Source organism: Copadichromis virginalis, linkage group LG2 (genome assembly GCF_057382275.1).
Source record: "Copadichromis virginalis isolate Kocher_CV1m ecotype Utaka linkage group LG2, C_Virginalis_male_GT1.1, whole genome shotgun sequence".
NCBI lineage: Eukaryota > Metazoa > Chordata > Actinopteri > Cichliformes > Cichlidae > Copadichromis > Copadichromis virginalis.
This window is the reverse complement of record NC_140619.1, coordinates 8,902,767-8,922,826: the sequence shown is the minus strand read 5'-3', so window position 1 is coordinate 8,922,826 and position 20,060 is coordinate 8,902,767. Positions and strand designations below refer to the sequence as shown.

The following is a 20,060-nucleotide window of genomic DNA, read 5'->3' as shown; positions in this document are numbered from 1 at the left end:
AGAGCACTCATCCCTCTCAGAGCCCCTGGCTTGTGTTTCCCGGAGCTCCTTAAAGTAGAGCGGGAGGCAGAGCCTTCATCTTTCAGGCTCCCATGTTCCTGTGGAACCAGTTTCCCACGTTGGATTTGGGACTTTTAAAATTAAGTTTGGCTTTTCACAAAGCTTATAGTTACAGCATGGATCAGTGATTGATTGCTGCCTGGGCCTAAGCCTGGCTGGACGTCTCTTCCTGTTTAAAGGGAGTTCTTCGTCTCCACAGCTGCCAAGTGCTTGGTTCATTTTCTGTTATTAAATTTACAGTTCAAAGCATTTTGAGGCGACTGCTGTTGTGAACTAGTTTCCACAGCTATAGAACTGAGTGTGTAAAAAAAAAAAAAAAAAAAAAAAAAAAAGAATTAATGGATTTTTTAAACATGCATCTCCTATATGTGAAACTTTGAGATTGGAAGATTAGCTTTTTCCAAGATAGTCTTTTAAATGCCAAAAATGTGCTTATTCTTGTAGCACATTTATAATGTAAGAACAACAATAAGAACAACATCTTTATTGTCTTTATATGGTCATCAAAGAAGACCTAAGAAAATCTATTTGATTCCAGGAATCGATCCCTGATTTTCCTCCATTTTGGGCATTCCTTTTATCCTAGTTTCATCTGACGGAAACACTTCCTGCAGAGACATTCAGATGGCTGACGTGGCCACAACGATGGGTTTACAAACATGATCAATGAGTAACTGGTGTACTGCTCCCCGACAATGCTCTGCGCTCGGCTCTGCATTGAAAGCAGAAATCGTTTCAAACAACATCTTTTGATAGTCAGTAGATAGGACAACAATGGCTGGCTGGGAGAGCATCCGCCTCGCCAAAGCTGTGTTATGGAGGCCGACGATATGATGGAGCCTTCCCACTCATCTCTGTGACAGCCAGTTTAAAAAAAAAAAAAAAAAAAGGACACGGAGAAAACAGAAAAATAGACGACAAGGAGGCGACTGATGATTCAATCGAAAAATCCATCTGTCAAATTATCGCCTACTCCCCTCCACCCTCCCATCCCCCGCTGCTTATAACAGGGCGGTAACGATAATTAATAGAAAAATTAGATCTCATATGGGCTTGTTTCCTGCTAAATATAACAAACACAAAAGGCATTGTATGAGTCAGTACAGAAGAATTACAATAAAGTGACCTTTTATGCAATTTCTTGCAATTAACTAAAACTTTCTGATACGCGGGGCCCACACGGGACAGCTGGTGCTCCGAAAACTTAAAACAAGCGCCAAAAATTAAGAGATTTGTTCCAATTTGCTACAAATCCATTTCTGGAAAAAGAAACAATATTTTGTAAGAACAGGAATTAAAATGACTAAAAGCAGTAATCTGCAATCTCAATGTTTAATCACAAACTACTATAGGAATTATTGTAAAACTTCCTGGAGGGAAAGCCTGTAAGTGTCATGGTCGTGAGGTTTTGTGGAGTTTTTCAGGTTTGGATTTATAATGTTTGAAATGATGGTGTCAGGGTGCGGGTCACGCCTCTAGCTGCTGGTCAGGCTGCTTGTGATTCTCAGCTTCTAGCAGCTTTTTAGCTTTAACCCACTACTGATTCTGAACAATGTCAAAGATATTCCTAATATGACTGGGCACAGAAGCCCCACCCACTTGCTGTTCAAACTTTCTGTTTACAAGGGGCAGCTAATGACAATATAGTTGGTTTAAAGGGAGGGGAGTAGCAAAAACAGCTCCTTTCAGACCGAGAATGGCCTTAAGGGTCTCACTGAGGCTCAGCATCAGATAAAATGAGGATTAATTTAAACTCCAAGAACAAACATATGAAGCCATTTCTGTTCCTTTGTAATTGAGGCTAGTAGAAAGCTTCAAATGTACAGGTTAAGTCTAGCTTTGAGCAATAAAAGGATCAGAGTGATGCAGACTCTCAAGGTTATCAACATGGAGACAACAAGCGCTGAGGGGGGAAGTGTTTCCTCTTAAACTGCTTCCTTTACAGCTTTAATTTTACACTAAAACTACATTAGTTCGTGACAGACTCATTTCCCTGTCATCATTGTTTCCCGGGCTGGTGGAGCGTGATATTATCTGTACCTCATTAAATGATGTCAGGTTAAGCTTTTTGGCAATGAACTTCTTGAGGTGGAGGACCGTGGCTTGTGCTGAACAGCGGATCCACTTGCGCTTCAGACCGCGAAGCTTGCTGCTGTTGCACTCCAAGCAGATGCTGACCTGTTAGGAGACAGAAGATGAGGATTTAAATCCTGAGCAAGTAGTAGGGCAGTGCTAGAGCTAGCATCAGTGACAATGTGGAGTGTGTCCACTGCAGAGCCCTGTTCTGAATGTCAACGTAAATCTAGTGTTACATGATTGACAGAGCCTATAACTCTGCCTCAAGCGGTTTCAAATGCTGCTGTTTCACAGTCAAACTGTAGTCATGTGTGTAAAGTTAAATATAAATAAATATATAAACACTTTGGTTTAGGAAAGTTCAGAACAACTTAGACGTCTGCAGTCTTCATAAGAACCACCTTCTTACTTTGAGAAGCCCAGAAAGTTTCACCTGGCAGCACCTAAAGGTCAAAATTCCCACCTCCGCAAAGGTCAAAAACCTCATGGCAGAATTCACAAGTCCTGCAGCTGTGAACTTTTCACCCAGCAGAGCTGAATGTGAGAAAATTATCCAACTCAGCTGAAGTAGACATTAAAAAGCTTGATACAAAGCTGAGGTTTCGTTGATTGTGCTTATAAACGTATAAGGCAGGTAACCGTCCAGTGAAGACAGAGATGGCTGACAATCGCCAAACCTGATTTATACCAACATTGTGAAAACTGCTTCAATCTTCAATGCTGCTTTTAAAGAATGACAGAAATGCTTTCAGTCTGGATAACTAAACAGCCTTTAAGCCCCATTTGTCAGTTTTTGTTGTCGCTGAGGCTGTGAACAACCACAATATTTGGTTTGCCTTCCATTTATAATCCATTCAACAATTTAGTTTTGGCTGTGTAACCAGAACTGTAGCCTGCCCACATCGACAAACATATTTCCACCTTTCTACAGCATCTCTTTTGCAAAGACATGAAACCAAGAAGCCCGGCCGCAGGGATCGATTCAGCTCACACGGTATGTGTGAAGAAACCGAAGACTTCAGGTGGATTTGTAGCTCGTTTCACCCACCTTCTCATAAAAACTCAACCTGACGCTGGTGTTGATTTCCTCCTCTGCTTCCTCACAACATCTCACTGAACCTCTGCTGCTGTTTTTTGGGGTTTTTTGTTTATTGGCTTCTTTCACGCGACCGACACTTAATGCCATTGGCCCATTCATTTGTCTCCCCACCCCCCCGAGGTAACATGGTAGGTGGTTTTTGGCAGTGGATGGTAGCGGGAGTCAGAATGCATTACTGCTACTGGGCTCCAGCGGCACATATCAGGAGACAAAGGCAGAAGCGTTGGATTTATTCATTTGTGGGTGTTCCTCTTCCTCTTTTCATCTTTCTCTTTTGAGACTGAGAGAGCTAACATTACCCTGGTTTCTGTTTAAACTTGGAAATCATCTCTGCTCTCAAGTAAACACGGGCAGCGCTTCAGTGAGCAGCCTGCCCTTCAATAAGCAAAACCCAGATTCATAATATATCTGCTTTCCAGTGGTGTTGGCAATGAGGGAGGCTCATAATGTGAAATAAAACCCTTAGCAGTGATCTGGACTCCACGGCAGCTTGATAGCAGGCCGCAAGGCAGTTTCATTACATTAAAATAGATTAGTGACGTGCTCACAGAGCCGAGGACTCCCGCTTCAGCTAAACACACAGACGTGATGATGCAAGGGAGAGGCGTATCAAGAAAATATCGCACGAGCCTTCAGGAGTCATGAAGCGAAAGCTTTACACCATGTTGCCGAGTCCCGAATGCTTGCAGAGCGCTGATGCAACATTTCTATCTGCACCTTCTTCTGTGTGGAGTAAAAGTTTGTCTGTGTGGGTTTTGAATTTGGATCTCTGATAAATTACATTTGGAGACATCAATAAATAATTCAGAGCGAAGCTGCTCTTGCAAATGTCTCCAAAGTAGACTCTTTAAACCCAAAATATCTGTAGTTTATTAAATTTACACAATCTGTTCTGACTCTATTAAAATTTGATATGAGCCTGAAGGTGACCCCATCTGGAGACTTTATACCTCGTCTAGAAACATTAACCTCAGAAACGAGCTTCATGCTTTGCTGCAAAAGTAGGCTGCTCTGATTAATTGCAGCTTTTATCAGGAATTTAGTTTCTCCCTTTTTAGATGAGCTTGTTGCAAGTTTCTTTCTCGCCTAGCAACACCCCAAGGTTATACTCTAAAAGGTCGTCCAGAAGACAGCGGGGGAGCGTTCTGGAAGTCTTCCATGCATGCTCACAACGCCTGCTGGTTGTTACATCTCAGTGATGAAGGGGCGATCAATTTCTGGGAGAAAATTGCTCTTCATCTTCATTCCCCCAACTGAAACTGCTGTTTTCACTTCCATCTGCTCAGAGATGCAACATCCCGTTTTGCAGAGCCATGCCATCAAATTACTTCAACGAGAATAATATGTATATATATGACCAAAAACCCCAATAAAGCTTCTTTTAGCTGCTCCTTTATCCCGAGGGTCTCAACCACAACAGCTAGCTCTGCATATTTGAGTTTTACTCTCTCCGTGCTGTCCAGAAAATCCAAACAAAAGGTAAAATTGTTTGCAAATACGGTACTGCACTGATTTACATCTTATACATCATCTCAGCATTTTTGGAACTTGGTTTGTCAATCAAAGTACATGATATTACACGAAGGCAGCCTAAATATGAAGTCCTGGATACAGCAGGCACCTCCACAAACATCAGCTCTATATATAGAATAAGTAGCAAACTGCAGTATTTGACAGCAGGAGTAGCCCTTTTTCACACAAAGTATAAATGACTGTAAAGGTGACTTCAGAAAAACACCACTCCAGTGATAATGTGATATGCCAGCAGCGTGTGCTTGCATTTATCCGACTGGTCAATGTATGCAGGATGACACTCTGTATTATGATTTCCTGCCACATCACATCTGTGTCAGCGGCCGTTCTCATCAATGCAGCAGCCTTCCTGAAATCAAGGTTGTATTTTTGTGTGAAAGGGCTTTTCCCCCCCTTTTCTTCTTTTCACTCCCTGGTGGTCTAAAAGCTCCCTACTTTTAAGAGTGTGCACCATCATCATCCTCTTATTTCAGCCATTTCCTTTCTGCATGTTCTGATGAGGCTCACTTTTCCATCATCTCACATTAGACTTCCCTCCGACATAAAACCCAGAGAATCGTATTTATGATCACCTCACCCCCTGCATGGTGACCTGACATCACCTCTCTCTCCTACACTTTGTCTCTTTTCCATCTCTCATCTTATTTTCCCTTCCCACCCTTCTGAGGCTGAGTTACATCTGACATCACTGCATTCAGCTCACGCAGCCCACTGTATTAGCTATTCCGAGTGCATTCTGCACTGCTGCCGCGTATCCAAAGGGCAAGATCTTCACCCTCATCAGGGCGGCCTGTTTTCCCCACATGGTAGCAAAGAAGTGGTTGTTTTGTTTTTTAAAATATAAATCCAATTCTTTAGAAAAGCAACAGCTAAAACGTGAACAAGATTAATTTTTCAGCCTGTACAACAAACGGCGAGCCATTATTTCCACATGGCGTCTGTCCGGCAACAATAGAAACCCCACTCTCGCTGCATTATTAATGACATTTTTCAGGGCTTAAGAACACGCCGGAATACAAATGGAATCAAGAAAAGGCCCATTTTCATTTTAAATATGTTCAGTGGGTAGCAGTGGTGTGTCTGTGGTGTCTGTGTGGCTCCGTGCAAATCAAACAGCCGAAAGACAAAAGAACCCAGTAATTGTGAAACAGCCTGGTAAACCACAAGGGGGCCACTTTTATAAAGGCAATAATTGATGTTCAGGCTTTTAAGGCAATTGTACAAACAATTATCACAAACAGTATTTTTATTCCTTGGTGCTTTTGTTCCTGACACAATGCTTTGTAACCCATAATTATTTTACCCGATTCACTTCCAGTATCTGCTCAAAGGAAAAAAAATATATACTTCCATGCCTTGTGGACTTTTGTGCAAAATATAAAACATAATTAGACTGAAAACAACTCAAGTGCTGTGGTATCTAACAAAGCAGATATCTCCTTAGATCCGTTTCTGTACTAATAAAGCAAAGGATAGGATTATGTTTGGGTTTTCTGTTTTTCCCGGTGCCGTGGACACCATAATGTCCCCGATGGCTTGAATTATCCTCAGACTTTGCTGTCAACAGTTTTCACAAAGACTTTCTCTTCAGCAAAAAGTATCTGGAATTAAAAAACAGTTGACAGCGAGGTCCGAGGATTAAGATTGTGCCAGAACAGAGGCCGATATCTCAAAGCAAGGGGGGGGGGGATGTGCCTTTCTGAAATGCAACAAAGTAGAAGAGAGGCTGCCACTTGAGAAGGCCCCGGAGGCAGGAAACAAGGAGCAAATGTTGTCATCCGTCAGGCTTACCTGCTCGTCACTACGGTGATAGTCGTTGTCCTCCTCTGGTTTCTCCTCTCCTGCCTCCTTATTGGCCGTGTCTTCTGATTTGGCATCACCTGTTTAAAAGACAAACAAACAAACAAGCAAAGAGTTAGAAAAAAAAAAAGATGCTGTTTGTAGGACTCAATCCAGATTCTCTCTTTATGTTTAGCAAGTTAAGAGATTTGAGGGTTACTGATGTCCACTGTGGCTGTGTTAAAGGCAGGTTTGTCTCCCTGCAGTATTTAAAACAGACTGTGCCTGTTGGAGCGTGAAAACACCTCCTGCAGAAGCCCATTTATAAACCAACTACATCTTTGAGGGTGTTAAAGCATCCTTTGTATGACTTATCGTCTGTGCAGGCACGTCTCTAGCACAGGTGAACTTCTAATCAATAAAAAGCGTTCGCTTATTCTGGTCTGCATGAGGAGTGACTTCAGCTCTGAACTTAACCCTGTCTGAGTTTGCCCTTTGTTCCTTTTCTCGGATATGCTGGTTTTCAGAGAGAGCAGCACAGTCTAGTGAACATTAAGGTAAAATAGGAAGAAAAAGGCATTTCTCACAGGCTGCACTGCTGAAGGATAATGTGTTCAGAGTGTTACAAGGCAGGTAAGGTACTGTTTAATAATGCATCACACAGAGCTTTTGGTCTGGCTCTGGGAGAAGTCTGAAGACCCTGGGTCAACTATATTTGGAGTTCACACACACACGCACGCACGCACGCACGCGCTACAGGTGAGATTTTTTTTTTTGTAACTTAATTCTAGTAGAAAACAAGGTTACCTGCATCAATATACGAATTTCACTTGCTTTACATACAGTTCGTTACCAGAAGTAGGCAGGAAGAGATCTAACAATTACTGCAAATTTCTAAAACCAAATAAGCCAGACAAGCTACAGCAAATTTCAAATGTAGCCAAATTGGACATCAAGTTGTCTTCAACCTGCCAGCTTCCTAGTGTAAACTCTGCATGATGCCAGATTGAACGCATAGTGTTCACAGCGAGCAAGTAAATGCCTCATTTCCTGCCTCCCCCGTGTTCTATGGAGACAGCACCCTCGCCTAAAGCAAACCATATTTCTGAAGGTGAGAATGCATTTGACCCAGGCTGGCTCCTGCTGTGTTCTACACATGACAAGGGGCAATTTCAGACAACATCCTGAACTGATTGCCAACGTCTGTCCTGAGATAATGTTGGCGAACTGCTTTGAAAGAATACACGCTAAACTCAAGGGATGCTTATGCTATGATGCACCATTTCTGCAGCTTTTCTGAAAACACAGGTCTGCATCACAAGTCATGTAAACGGCAGGTTTGTCATCTTATTCCAGTGTGGCAATTTTTCTTTTACATCTGGATAACATAAAATGTATGCGTGATGCACTGATCTGCACCCATTTTCATTCTGTTAAAGTTAACTACCTCCATTCACTAGTATATTAACTGAAATTTATTAAGACAAACAAATAACTCTGAACACATCTGCATTAACACATGGATTGTCATCAATCCAGCAGCCCACTGCGCTCATGATGTCAGAGCTTTGCTATTCTAACATCCATCAATCATGTGCTGCTGGGCAGCAGTTTTAAGCCCAGACGTCCCTCCCCTGGGTTACTTCCCGCAACTTATCTAAGGGAACACCAAGGAAATGGTGATATAATATCTCCAGCACATCCTGGATTTGCCCTTGACCCTCCTCCTGGTAGGACTTGCCTAGAACACCTAACCTTTACTTGTGAACATGTGTGCATCACCCTCACCCTCACCCTCAACAATCACCTCCCTTCAAAGAGTGCAAAATACACAGCAATGAAACCCAAAAACCAAACACTCAAGCAGGAACAGAGAAACAAGCAGAAACAACAACAGACGGTGTGATGGTTCACACTGTGACAACACCCAAACTCCCATCAGGGCCACCTGAATCTCCAGAGCCTGAACACCAACACACACAGTGGTTGCGAGAATCCACACGAGCCCAGAAAACTAAAGTGGTCAAGACAAATAGTGAAGACAGCAGTGTGCCGAACCAGAAACATACAGGAAGGTTACACCAGTGCTCAGAGCACCTCCCCTAGGACAAGACCAGAAGGCATCGTAGAAAGATGCCCAAACCACCTCAGCTGTTCCTTATGGTGTGAAGGAGTAATGGCTCTACTCTGACCCCCATCCAAATGACTCCGCTTCTCCACCGCTCTCTAATGGACAGTCTAGACACCCTATTTTTGGAAGGAAGCCTATTTTTGTAGTCACCAAACATTGCCTGTCGAAGCCAAGGGAACCATATCATCTGCCTAAAGCAGAGATAGGATCCTGAGATCTCGGAATCTGACGCCATTCATCCTTTGACTCCTTTAGAAATTCTGTCCATGAAAATTAAGAAAAGAAGCGCTAACAAAGGACAGCCTCGGTGGAGTCCAAAACCCGAACCCCGCTCCTGACCCTAAACCTAAGTGAATCGCCAGTGACCTGGTGGATGTTAAAAGGTTAAACATTTACAAGTGTGAGGCAGAATTATGATGTTCATTTGACTTTAGGTACATCTAAAAATGAAGTCTCATTCGAAGTATTTGATTTTCAAAAATGACATGCTGTCTCACTGTAGAGACTTTTAGATATATATCTAAATCTAACACACTTCCCGATAATTTCAAACCTCACACTGTGAAACAGATGCTCCACAGTTGTCCGGGACAGCTGAGGTTTATATATTTCTCTAGGGATTTTCTTGTTGGCTGTGATATTGTAGTAGTATTGAATTTTTAGATATGAAACTTGGTTATCAAAGTCAAAATTGCATTGCAGTGACAAAATTGCCACATGGGCAAGTATTGCTTTTCTGTAACCTTTAAAAAACAAAGAAATCCGGTCTGTTCTTCCTGGATTCAGTGGATGTAATAATGTGTGTGTGTGTGTGTGTGTGTGTGTGTGTGTGTGTGTGTGTGTGTGTGTGTGTGTGTGTGTGTGTGTGTGCGCGCGCGCGCGCGCGCGTGTGTGGACAGTTTAGTCCTACTCAGACAGATGCTATTGGGAGCACCCCTCTGTGACCATTTTCTGTCTGGGCTAACTGTCACCAATTCCACCAAGTATTATTGAGCTGCTCTGGTGTCTCTGTGGTGATTGTCTCCAGAGTGTGCCTCACTGATTGCTTATCACCAGGGTCTTGCTCTTATTGTTGTGCCTCACCTTCAAACAACTCCTGAGCATCTGCGTGACTCAAACATGAAGTCCTGGCTTTTGTTCGAGGTGATGGCATCGTGTAATGGGTTGATTGCTTGGGTCTGGGGATTAGAAAGACTGAGCAGTCTGTCTCTTCCAAAATTTCTTTTTGTTTCAGAAAAATCATCTACTCTGACAGGTTTATGATTTGTGGGAACTCTTATAAACAGTCGAATCCCAAAGGCATGTACTACAACGTTTTCGAGTGATTCTGCTGTGTAATGGCAGTGAGATGGAGTAAACTGTGTGTTAGTGAGTGGGCGTTTATATTGTCATGAAGTAGAAAAGGGCACTCGACAGACTCATCATCGCCCCATGTCTCCCTATTTTCTTGTGTAAAGTGCTCAGAAAAGAAGGTCATTTAGAGAAATGAGTTTGCTGTATACTAGAGGAGGCCAGATTTTTAACAGTGTTTGGAAAAAACTCAGCTTATGCACTTAAAAGCACAGCTAACACGGCTTAGATCTACTGTGCAAAGGCTTAAATCGTGCAGTATTATAGCTTAATGGCAGTGTTATCAGTGGTTAAAATATTGGGCCTGTTGCACATGCCACGTTTGTCTTAATGTAAGTAAACCTTCAGTTGGGAATAAAACACACACAAGAAAGTCCACAGAAACATCTCTAATATTGCTTTGCATGTTTAGTATATTCCAATCAATCAGCATATTACTGACAGATAACTCTATATTGCAGTTTCTGTGAGAGACTGTGAGACTGAATGCAGAGCTTGGAGGTACTCTGTTAAGCCGCCTTGGAAAGTGTTTGGAACATATTGATAAGAGAGCTGGATTATGCACTGTCAAGGAACAAGCTGCAAATATATCATACTTAGAGCCAACACTTAAGGAAGAAAATGGGCAAATTATGAACTGCCACTGGTCCCCTGTAATCAATAAAATGTGATTTTTGTTCTGTAATTGTTCATCTCTTTAGGGTATTAATGCACTGAGGGAGCATTTGGATTAAGGTCCCAACATGACTCACAATGTCCCTGATTCAGATCCACATGCAGGTCTGTACTACATGTGCTCTGTTTAATTAACAGACATTGCGTCATTTATTTCCTGAAAACACACTCTTTCTTCCAAATATTACAACCTCTGGTTGTGACTTCTGTGCTCATGGATTAGAAAGTGTCGATCCGTCTTCTATAAAGCGGAAGAGGTTAACTTTATTCAGCTGATTAGAAGGACCTAAAAAAAAAGTTCCTAATTTTGAGATTCTGGGTAAATGAGCCTTTAATTAAGCGTAAAACTGCTCAGCTCTGGCAGGAGAAACATTTACAGAGCGCCCACTGTCACCTGTTGTTAGTGCAGTGTGATCTCTGCGATACCATCTGTTAACTTTGGTTTGCTATTCTTAGATAGGAACCTAATGAGGAGCGTCCATTTTCTCAGGTGGGAGAGAAAGATTTCAAGTAAACAAACCAGCCTGCTCGCGGTGATGCTGGATAAACAAATTCTGACTATGACTTAATATTTTTCACCGTTTTGGGAAATCTACCCAGCTTTAAGAGCTACAAAACAGAAGAAAATAGAAATACAGTAGAGCTTCTAGAGGCCAGCAGCTGCACAATTTAAAACTAGATTTGTATTGTCTATTTTAAAATAGAGTACAAAGTAGTTTTTTGTTGAGTAGTTTAAAACCAGAAAACCTCATTATTATTATTTTTCCAGTTGGGGCGAAGAATTGTTGGCATTGACCCCCGTGTCCTGGAGTGGGACGTGGGGCATGACTCAGATGAGCCATCGCTGCAACCGAACACCGCCTGCCTACATAAAATCACTGCCTACTACTTTAAAGCTTTTATACCACATGTATTCAAGTCAATGCAAACAGAATCTCTGTAACTTTAATGAAAGTCCTGACAGGTCTTCAAAGAATCTGGATGCAATGTCAAATCGCTGAGTCCAGATTAAAGATGGATGCAGATAATTTACAACCTGTAAAACAAGTCAACCACAACCAGATGACTAACACATACCCAGGATGCACTTTATCGCTTCTGAGCAATGTGCGTTTTTATTTACAGTGCCTCATACTGCATTAGCTTGTATGTATAGACAGATGATGGTAATATTACATACTCAGCCTAGTAGGATTTTTGCTGCTAAACCACCCCTTAAGCACCACTTTGTGATCAATCTAACCTATGTGTAATATTGTGACACTCCTCGGCTTTCTTGTCTCTCTCAAACATTTGCTGGCGTTGTCGAAACTTTTTTATGCAATCTAAACCATGACTGGGGAACTGTGGCTGTATTTTTAGCTCAATTTGTGGCACTTGCAAAACTATCTAACACTAATGGTGTTGTACAACCATGGTGAGTCTTTTCAAGAGTGGCTATTTGAAAAGACCACTCACCGTGGATGCATTACGGAGAACTGCACACAAGATGGTGTGCCATTAGCTGGCTACCTGACACATGGATGTTATGCACGATGCCCTTTTCTATTCAGACTTCCATTTGGCTCAACACACATGCACGAATGGATTAAATACTATAAAGTTATAACAGCTCAATAGTCTAAGATCTTTTTCTTACATTGTTGAAACAGATGGATGAAATGAAAAGAGAAATTTTGTTGTGCAGTGTGACATTTTCTTTGTTGTGTTTTCAGTGATTGTATATAGAGACGAGCTTTGAGGGAGACCAGACGGTAAACCAATTATCTGAAATTCACTGGAGTTAAAAGGAAGCTTTCAATTCCTTAAAAGGCTGGTAGCTTTAAAATCTTCAGAAACGCACGAAAGAGAGTGAATTTCTATTTCCATAACATGCATTTGGTTTTCTATAGTTTCCTCAAGTCAAGATTATTTTTATCACTGCTCAAAGCTAGAGACACATTTGTTTGTTCAATGGTGAAATGGAGCCCAGGAGTTGCTTTGTTTCTTTTTCTGTTGGCGTCTGTGCAAATGGTCCTTAAAATGTGTTTGGGTATGAACATTTAGAGGTGTGTGTGTGTATATTCTATAGCTAAACCTGACTTCCAGCGACAAAGCTCGAGAATCCAGAGAGCAGTTCCACTTCCATTTGAACCTTAATTACCAAAATCAGAGAGGGGGATTAAGCTAGCGATTAGGCCTGCCAGCATGACAGCCCTCTGGGTACACATCTACACCAACCCTTGGAAGCGAGCAGGTTTGGAAAAGCCATTGTGCACAAAGAGCAGGCCAGAGGCTCGTTATGATTGGCTAAATTGTCTTTATCTGTACTGTTTAATGGCTTCTGCTCTTACTCTTGGTTGTGCTTCTAATGTTTCTCATTACTGGCCAGAGACTTCATTCTTTACACATTATCAGCACGACATCCACACTGCAGAGGTGAAGTCTCATTTATAACAACATGACGTTAGCATAGAATAGTTTAGAATGAAACATGATAAGCAGGCTGTTCTTTAGGGATCTGTGACCGGCAGGTTTCTCAGTAAGGTTTCTACCCTTCACTTGTCACATTCATTTAAAAAAAGCAAAACAATCAAAATGCCACACTCTTAAAGACTTGGGAACAAACAAACAAACCCATCTACATCCATCACAGCTCGTCTTTTGTCCCGTCTCCATCCAGTCACTTCTAACCGGTCTACAGCAGATGTTTGCCCCTCCCTGAGCCTGATTCTTGCAGAGGTTTCTTCCTGTTAAAATTCAGTTTTTCCTTCCTACTGTTGCTGAGTTCGTGCTAATAGGGGTTCGTCTAATTGTTGGGGTTTTCTCTGCATTACTGTAGGATATTTGTCTAACAATATAAATAGTTTTGAGATGGTATGAGAAGATATGAAAAAAACATAACTGACTTGAATTGAAAATTGAATTCTACTAACATACTGAGTGCAAGTATGTAAATACAATATCTGCACGTTACCATGCATAATTTAAGTATAATATGTGAATGCATATTGTGCATGTGTCTTAGATTGTTTAGGTTGCCAACAGGTAAAATCCGCCCGGACAATCAATACAACATTATTTACAACATTTTTCAAAGAGGCTGCAGGAAATATTTGTTTTCATGCCTGCAGTACTTTTTTCAGCCAGGTTGAGCCCTGGTGCTATTTGGAGGACCTTCAACTCACAGCAGCATCACGTGACAAAGCCAAACAACATCCTCTCGTATGCTGCATTCACTGAGACTGTTATGTGCCACCGTTAAGGCTGTGTTGACTAAAGGTCAAATCCTTCACGTCAAACAAATAAGAGACCTGTCACAGGTGCATGTTAAGTGTTGGTTTAATGCAGAGCCAGCTCCAAACTAGATGAAGCAATAAGAAAGATTCTCTGTGGTTCTGAAAACAGCGCGAGTCTGCGAGGCTAACGTACCGTTGCGTTGATCTAGATGAGTCTTCATGTTGCAAAGTTCTCCTTTAATGTCTCCGGGCACCTCCATCCCCAACTTCTGATAGAATTCCCTTTGTTTCTTTATCTCCGCTGCACAAGAGCCAAAGGAAGAAAAAAAAAAAGAGTTAAAAACAGAAGTCCTTTTTGCCAAGGCTGATGCTGTCATCGTTTTAACATTTAGAGAAGCATGTGTGCACTACAGGGAGCTTGTTCCTTAGGAGTTCTGAGGTTCACGTACAACAGCGAGGAAAAACAATATTAAAATGATGCATTTTTCAGTCAGTTTATCAAAGCATGCATGCAAGGGAAAGCTAAAAAGTTACATTTTAAGGAAGGATCTCTTGTAGGTTGCATCCCAGGAAATAAATACACAATACTTACCCTCTTGTAGTCCCGGTACCAACTTATAGACAATGTCTTGCATTGTTCTGTCATGGCTATAAGGGACAAGAAAATAATTAGTTACTTTAACACGCAGTGAAAATTAACATTATAAAAAGGGAAAAGCAACTGAGTTTCAAACCCAGAGATTCAAAAACTCACAGCGAACAAGGTAAAGATGCACTTGTACAATTTCATAACACATTTGCATGTTTTTGTAACTCACAGCAGTGGATCCCTACCTTCAAGTCTGGACTGGAATCCACAAAAAAACCCCAAAAAAACTCAGTCTGAAGTCATGAGATCATCAACATGATAGGAGAGAACGTGGGAAACAATATTCTGCTGTTTCTTTTCTTATCAAAATTCCCCTTAATTTTTTTCCTTTTCTTGTATGTAATGCTGCATAATCAGTCCAGCCTCTGCACGCAGCAGTCTGAGAGGGTGGAATAACATTTGGTTGAACTATTGAGAACCTGTAGATTTTGCGCATCCTGTTATGACATGCTGCAAATGCCCCGAGGTAAAACTATAAGTTCTTGCCACCCTGCACTGTAAAACACTATCCTGTTAAATGACTGAAAATCTCAAGGTGACGTGCAAGAAAATAATCTCACAAAGCCCCAACTGACACCCTCAAAGGCTGATGTTCAGCATGCGCTCTGTCAGAGTGTTAAATGGTTAAATGGCCGCTTCCCCCGTGCTGGTGACATGGTGCACAGTGGGTACGCGTTATGTGTGATGGTGTGTTTTGACACCCAGTGCTGACAGCCAGCTAACAGACAAAGTGTGCTGTTTGTTGCAAGGTTATGGAGGAGAAAAATGAATAAATAAAAATGTGACATGTTTGTCTCCCCTGCTGTCCACTGAGGAGGAGTTATATCAGGGACCGAAATTAGCCACCTAATGCTGAGGATTGATCCCCTGCAAAAAAGCAGGGAAACACTGACCCCTGCTGGACAAAACTGATTATAGCCCTGAGATCTGTTACTGGCGTTAAAAATGTCCACGTTGTGAGAAATGTAGACAAAAATCACAAATACTTTGTGTGTTTCTGTGTTTTTATTTCCTGATCCCGCCTGGAAGTTTCTGAATCATGAGACTTTAAAAGGTCAAATAAATATCCCATTTAAAAAAAAAAAAAAAAAAGGACAATGAGTGTGTTCATCATCCAGCCCTGTGCAAATCACCTGAGTTATCACTGATAAAGAAGCAAATAAGAGCATAAAGAACCCAACAATTAAAATGTGATTGTGCCAACTAAAACGACTGCAGTCTCACACACCCACATCTGCTGCTCTGATTGGGTCTTATGAGCCACTGCATGTCTTTCCCTCCCCCATGCCACCATGTCCTTATCACATGAGCTCCTTCCTGAAGAAGAGATAAGCCTTGGCTACCAGTGGCCAACTCCACATGGACACTGAGTTACAGGCATTGTTCTCCTCCTTCTATGGACTCGGTTTTAAAAGCCTATGAAAACATTAGAGTGACGTGCACATTAACTCTAAATAAAATGATCCAGCAGCCCTGAACTGTCTCTAAATGTTAACACACATAGAAACCAAAATGTAAATGTAACAAATATATCATTTAAAAAAAAAGTAGTGGCATGAATCAACACCATGTTTTGAAGTAACTAAATGAGACCAAGTGGCAACAATATGTGCACATTTCCTTCCCAGAGCTACTGATTCCCAAGCTGTTTGCACGCATGTAACCGCAACAATTTAAAGTATGTGAAAACAAAATGGATTAAAACAATCAAAGAAAGCCACATTTGGCGGGCGGAGCGGCAGGATTTGTTCTGCCCAGCTGATTCTCTGAAGAGACATCTGACTGTGATTTTTAAGCCTAAATCTCAAACATCAACTTTGATCAATCTTCCCAATGAGCAGATGGGGTTTTGCTTGTCATCTGCTGGGCGTTTTGCCTTCAAATCACTTGTGATGTTTTCCATCAGCTCCAATTTCCTGCAAACAATGAAGGGAGGAAGAAAAAAAACCCAAACAGCTGCGCAGAGAGCTAATGCGTTTGAAATGGAGCATTTCCTGCAAAACAATGAGTCTGCAGAAAGCGCAGTTTACACAGTAATGACTAAATTGCTGGTGCACATTAGGTTTGTGTGCCACATTTATCAGACGTTAATGCGTGAGCGCTCAGAGGGGCAGACACCACACGATGCTTCGCAGAGCAGGATTTAACCAGCCGGAGACGGCTTCCAAAAGCAATAAGATATTTACAAAAGTCAACGCACTTATCGCTACTCAATTAACAGACTTGAAGTACAACTTTCCTTTTTCATATTTAGTTATCAAGAAACAGTGGGGAACGCCGAGCTGCGATGCCACTTTGATTCAAAATCCCAGCAGCGGTTTATGATCATAGCTGCAGGATCATCTACTGTATATCTACTTTATAGCAACTGAGCCGCGCTTTATAATGCACACAGACATGTTTGTTCTTTTGAAGAGTTTTGAGCATAAGCAAATAAAACATAAAAATAAGATAATGAGCATCTTTGGATCTCAGTGGGCTACAGCTGTTTTTTACATTTTAAATGTGCAATGTGGATAAAGGGATCTCTTTGCTTTGGTTAAAGAGAAAAATATAATTTAGCTCGTGTATTTTACTAGTCTTTAATAAGAGTAGAGGGAAACTCCACAGATCCCAAAGTTGGGTTTTTTTTTTAACGGGTGTTCGAAAGTATTACTGCACATCCAAAAAAGGAGAAAAACATGGGAAATAAAAATGTAACCGCCGTCCTTCCTGGTCTGATAACATTTCAGGTGAGCAATGCAGGCAAAAATAAATAAATTATTGTAAAAATCATAGTAATAATTGCATCACTAACAGTAACAACCTTCTGCACCGATGTTATCGTGTAAGGCAGACGGGGAGAGCTGTTATCGTTCCAGCCACAGATTACAGGCAAACCTAATCAATGAAATCACACCGACTTGTGTGATTAATGTGAGAAGCTGCTCACGCTCAGCCCTCCATGTTTAAATGGTCAAAGTTTAATAATACATTGATTGTACTAACTGTACAATGAGCATGTATTTTCTAGACTCTTGTGCAGAAAACAGAGCTGTGAATGGGTGTGGGCTTTAAGTGTTTTTGTGCGAGGTGCAAATCTACAAAAGAAAGCAGCCGGACCACCCCGAGAGGGTTTTTGTTTCCTGCAGAAGAGCAGAAATCAAATGGAAAAGGACCGCCGGCTCTTTGGTCCTCGGCAGTTTGTTTACTGGCAGAGCACAGCTGATGGCACTCAAAGTGTGAATGAGTGAGTGAGTGTGTGTGTTTGTGTGTGTGCACTTTGCGGTGGTTCCTCACTCACCCGATATACTGCAGTGGATGGCTCTGATGAATAACAATCCTACACGTGGGGCACGTGTTGTTTTCCTCCAGATACTTCACAAGGCAGCTTCTGCAGACTGGAGACGCACAGCAGAAATGTACGGTTACTCTTCATCGTGGGCACACACACACGCACACAGAGCATCTTTCATTCAAGGTCTTTATTTGTAGAGAAAAGAATCTGCCACACATTTTTAGATTTCCCTGCTTAATACATGAAAAGCAAACCGTTTTCCTCGGCTTTTTAACACTCGAGTTTGCATTCGTTGATCTCTGTGCAGCGCTGTTGTACTTGCTGTGTAGCTTTATTTTCTTTCTTTCTTCATGTAAATCTACGAATGACCTTAAAGTTCAAACACACTTGGCCAATTTGATCTTTTGGTCAACCATTACACCCCGCATCAGTTGGATTCTTTAAAATGCAACTAAAACTCTCACCACCAGGAGGCAGAGTTTTTACCAACGGGTGTTTTTGGATGTGTGTTAGTATTCTTAAACTTTTTAATGTCTTTTTAGTCCGATCCTCATTTCTTCAACAGGCTTTGCTTTTCCAGGCCATAAAGGAGAATAAAGCAAATAAAGGAGAATGTGTCCTTAATGGTTACACTGTACTGGTTCACCAGCCTGACCCCAGTTCAACTCCAGTTGAGAACTCTTAAACACAATATAGCAAGATTTCAAAGGTAGTACTGATTGCTAACAGCTTTAGTTTTATTTTTTGAAGGTGATTAAAGTCAGTCTGTCTGCAAAGTTCAGGGGCAAGCTGGCAAACTTAACTAAGGTGAATTTTACCATCTCCAGCTGATATTTAATGGTCAAAGTGACATCAGCTTATGTAAGCAGGCGTTCGGTGACAAGATGATGTAGTTTAGAAATGATAAGCATCAGTGCTCTCTGCTAGACTACATAGGCATTAAAGACAGCCTCTCTCTTTAATCTCAAATATAGCATACATTTATTTTTCCCCACTGTAAAATCTCCTCAAATCTTACGGATTTTTATGGATCTTCTCAATTTAAAAAATAATAACAACAACTTACAACTTTAAAGTCATTATAGAAGCCGATTCCCTAGCTGCACTCACTGTTGAACGATAAGAGCATTCGCTCAAACAACAACCTGCAAATGTTTCCATTAATAATCTCGTCTCCTTTTCCCAGCCAGACAGGCTGCGCCCTTATTTCCTGACCCGGCTCATTCACATTGAGTTCTTATTAAATGGTTGTAAATAAAAGCATCACCCAAGGAAACATTGAAATATTTCTGCTCATTAAAACGGTTGATTTGAGTAAAAGGTGGCTCAGGTGGCACAGCGGGTCATCTCACTAATCACAAGTGCATGTGAAAGAGTCTTAGCTCCAAAAAAAGCAAACATCACCGACTGTGTGTATAGCTGTAAATAAATACAGGCCACTTACCATTTAATACACGAGACAGTGAGATAATCAAGTAATCCAAGGATGCACTAATTTAAAAAAAAAAAAAAAGACATACTGGATCACAAACTGCGTCTAATGAATCTCATACTGCCAACAATGCCTGTGCTTAAAGCAACTGACCCCTCACCTATGGATCCCTTCATGTGTACAGCACATGTTGTGTACAACCCAGCACTGTAATTTGCAGCACGTGGTTCACCACTTTACCCATCTCAGCCACACTTTTTTTCCCCTCCCGTTTCTGTGACAATAGAGCTCGATCTGTCAGAACAGCTGCAGTGGTGACGTGATGTGAATCTCTTTGTCTCCACTCTCCAATGGTGGAGCCTTTCTCCAAGTGAGAGGGAGAGTCAAAGCGTCACGTCTGGACTCAGACGCCTTAAGTGGGCAGAGGGGCTTCCATCTGTGAGTGAAGAGCTCCCTCTGGTGGGCATGAGAGGTACTAAAATGTCTGTGGTTATCTTAACATATATTCCAGCACATGTCTGATACAGGGTTATGTTTATTTTCACTGTTCTGCTCTAATCAGTGTCCAATTTATCAAATCATTTTTTAATCTCCCCAAATGCTGAGTGTGTTGTTCCTGAAATAAATGTGTCAAGTTCAATTAAGCTGCTCCACAGGGGGTGAGAGCGCCCCCCAGCTCAGAATGCTTGGACACTTTTTATTATCCTGCATCAGAAAATTGTGATTTCACAAAAACAGCCATCTTAATCTGCCAACATGAGCAGCTTGGTGTGGTTAGCTA

The 20,060-nt window shown here is 41.5% G+C and overlaps 1 protein-coding gene across 1 annotated transcript in view; it reads right to left on the bottom strand.

The window, feature by feature from the left end:
- pcgf3 (polycomb group ring finger 3) overlaps positions 1-20,060 on the bottom strand; it is a 74,798-nt gene that overhangs the window by 8,026 nt on the left and 46,712 nt on the right. Inside the window, exons 4-8 of the mRNA XM_085470020.1 lie at positions 17,854-17,950; positions 14,514-14,569; positions 14,115-14,222; positions 6,560-6,648; positions 2,101-2,238 (exon numbers count right to left, since the gene is read on the bottom strand). Coding sequence (XP_085326146.1) covers positions 2,101-2,238; positions 6,560-6,648; positions 14,115-14,222; positions 14,514-14,569; positions 17,854-17,950 — 488 coding nt within the window. The remainder of the gene's footprint in view (positions 1-2,100; positions 2,239-6,559; positions 6,649-14,114; positions 14,223-14,513; positions 14,570-17,853; positions 17,951-20,060) is intronic.